Raw genomic sequence first — 3090 nt, 5'->3', positions numbered from 1 at the left:
TTTCTTTCTGCCACAACTTCTTGTCCCTGATTATTTTTAAGTGACAGTGTATATGCTGGTATAACCATTCTCTACTCCTGGTTGATTCTGACACAGCTGATTAAAGCCGTGAGGCACAGCCATGATTTTATTCATCAAATGGTTTCTCAGCAACACCTTTTGTGTCCTCTTCACAACAAGCTTTCTACCTTTTGGCTATATGGATAGGCTAACATGTTTCTAACTGCCAAATTCTGATTAGCATTAGATTAACACTTCCATCCTCGATCCACCGTCTCCCCTCATATTTTACTACCAGCAGCCAGAAGGAACCAAGCCACTCCTACACTTTCTTAGAAACCTCCTCAGCTGAATATCCAGCTCCATTGCTCACAAGTTCTACCTTCCACATAACACGGGAAACCAGTGCAGCCAAGCCCTTCTTCATCTTATAACAGGGATCACCATTCCTCCAGGGACCCATGACATGTTCCCCATTCCATCTGAGGCCTCACCAGGATGGCTTCTTAGGTCCAAATTTCAACCCCATTGTGTTCATGATGATCCCTGTTTGCTCTTAGAATATGGGGGCCTTTCGACAGCTGCCAGGTCTTCCTCCTGAGCTCCCAACACAGTCACCTTCAACATCCTTTGACAGCAACCTTGGAGTTTTGTCACGTGCACTAGAAAAATCTTCCACCTTCTACCCATCAACTACTTCCAAAGCCACTAACACCTTCTCAGTATTTGTTACAGCAACACCCCACTCTCAGCACCAAACCTCAATCTCATCTGCTTGAGCTGCCATCGCAAAACCAGTGACTATGTTGCTTTAACAACAGAAATTTAATTTCTCACATTCTGGGGGCTAGGAAGTGACATCTCTCTTTCTCTCCCTCTTCTTATAAGGCCACCGATTCTCATGGATGAGGACCCCAACTTTATGACCTCACTGAAGCATAATTACTTCCTACAAGCCCTTCTCCCAGTACAGGCCACTTGGTCTTAGGGCTTCAACATGTCAATTGTAGGTGGATAGAATTCACTGCATAGCGAGCTCCCCAGAAATAAATACCTGTGAAGCAGGTTCCATGATGAGAGGGAAATAAGTCACATTCCTGATCATCCTGACACATACACAGGTTTCAGAAGGCAGAGCTAATGAGACATCTTCACACTTAGATCAGAGCCTCTCAGATGGGATTTGGGGCCTCCTGTCCAGTGCATCCTGGAAGCCAAGGGTACCTCCATCACCCACCCTGCTCTGCACGCACCTGGGAAACAGTGTTCTCACTGCCTGGCATGTGTTTAAGGAGTGGGAGCTCCTGTCCCTGGTGAGAGGCAGCAGGTGCACCTCCTGGGTCCAGCCAGGGACACGGATGCCCTTCCAAATGTGACGTCACCTGAGGTAACAGGTTTCCTGCCTGTTGGACTTTTCAGGTTCCAGCTTCCTGGGAGGGACTTGAAGGTTTTAAGACTTTCATTGATATTATGTCCAGTTGTGTCTGTCCAGGTGCCACTTACCCTTAGTGAGGTGAGATTCCACCTCTAGTAACAGGTTAAATTGACCTCTGGAGGGTTACCTGCTTTCTGCACCAACATTAGTGATTATGGAAATCATCACTCCCGTTCTCAAAAGGAAACCTGGAAAAATGGAGATCAATTATGTCTCCTGAACCCATCACAGAATGAAAATTTAAAGAAGAGCCTCCACTGTGATAATTTGAAACACACGCAAGGGTCCCATGGGCTGTGCGAAAAGCAGAGCCAGGTTGCAGGTTCTTCCCAAGTCTGTGTATGTTTCCTGTTTCCTGGGGTTTTATCTACAAGAGAAGTCACACACCCACACTTGTGGTCCAAGAATGGGATGGCCCCTGAACTGGGCACAGCGTATAAAGGCATTTGCAGGTCCATTTTTACTAAAATCACGCACTCTGTGTGTGTCTAATGTATTGACTAGCAGAGGTAGGGAGGGCTGTGAGACAATGCAGGGATTCCCAGGTGTCACCTTCAACCAGAGGAACCTAGACGAGGTAAGAGGCCTCCAAAACCCTGATGTCTGGACTCAGGACTGTGTCAGTGGATCTGGCAGCTCAGGGAAGGGGCTCCGTGGGGGTTTCATAAAGAACTTACTTGGGGACAACCTGCAGAGTCATTGGGGTTCAGCGAGGACAAGTCACTGTTTCCAGAGATGATGTCAAACTTGTGCTCTGAGGGAGCACTGTGAGGTCAGGGCACAGACATTTAACACTGGACGAGAGTCACTAGAGGCCACGCCCTGCGAGCCCAGGCAGGACCCTCCCTGCAGGGCACAGGCTGGGCTGCAGGGGGCGCTCAGGACCCACCCAGCAGGGACTGCAGCCCCAGGAGCAGGTGGGGAGGGGAAGGGGAGGGGCTTCCTCTGAGGGCCTGGGGTTTCCTTCCTCTTTATAAAAAAACATCTGAAACAAGATTTCAGCAAAAACTCTTAAGTGTCTGTAAATATCTTATTTTATTGGAAGAATTTGCCAAACACAATGCCAATAAAATCCATTTTAAATTGGGGTTTCTAGCACTTCAAGATGACTAAATCTGGATGACAGGATGGTTTTACCAACCTGAAATTTTCATAATTTGTGGACACAAACTAACTGCAGGATTGAGACATTCAGGTCAAAGCCCAGAAATATGCTCAGGTGATTACCATGTCAAAGGGGGGTTTACAGTGAGTAGCATGTCCTGGCGGTCTTGTTCCTCAGTGGGAGAAGCTCTGTCTGCACAGATTCTGGGACCTGGCAGGGGACACGTATCCTCCAACAAGGATTAGGACTTGAACCTCAGACACCCACTGAGCACGGTCCCTGTGTCATCCAGCTTCTCTCAGGTGGGCCAAGTCTTCAGCTATGAATTCCTCTGCTCATGAATATGCAAATGAGCTGAAGTGGTGGGGTTAAATATGGACATGTCTGTGCCCTGAGAGCATCGCCCCACAGCCACACACTCCCCCACAGACGTCCTGACAGCACAGCCCTCACCATGGACTGGAGCTGGAGAGTCCTCTTCCTGGTGGCAGTGGCTACAGGTAAGGGGCTCCCCAGTCCAGGACTGATGAGGGGACCTGGGCCAGTCACG

At 48.6% G+C, this 3090-nt stretch overlaps 2 gene segments (V, D, J or C); both read left to right on the top strand.

Moving 5' to 3' along the window:
- Positions 1-3090, top strand: part of LOC109378240 (Ig heavy chain V region 1B43-like) — a gene marked incomplete at its 3' end in the record, with an annotated part of 32771 nt that overhangs the window by 16261 nt on the left and 13420 nt on the right.
- LOC109378239 (immunoglobulin heavy variable 1-46-like) overlaps positions 2952-3090 on the top strand; it is a 2809-nt gene continuing 2670 nt past the window's right edge. The window contains 1 exon segment of the V gene segment in view: positions 2952-3040. Within this exon segment, the coding sequence occupies positions 2995-3040 (46 nt within the window).

The sequence above is a fragment of the Hipposideros armiger genome, unplaced genomic scaffold (genome assembly GCF_001890085.2).
Source record: "Hipposideros armiger isolate ML-2016 unplaced genomic scaffold, ASM189008v1 scaffold_1821, whole genome shotgun sequence".
In the NCBI taxonomy this organism is placed as follows: Eukaryota; Metazoa; Chordata; class Mammalia; order Chiroptera; family Hipposideridae; genus Hipposideros; species Hipposideros armiger.
The sequence above is the reverse complement of the archived record's forward strand: the minus strand, read 5'-3'. Positions and strand labels throughout refer to the sequence as shown.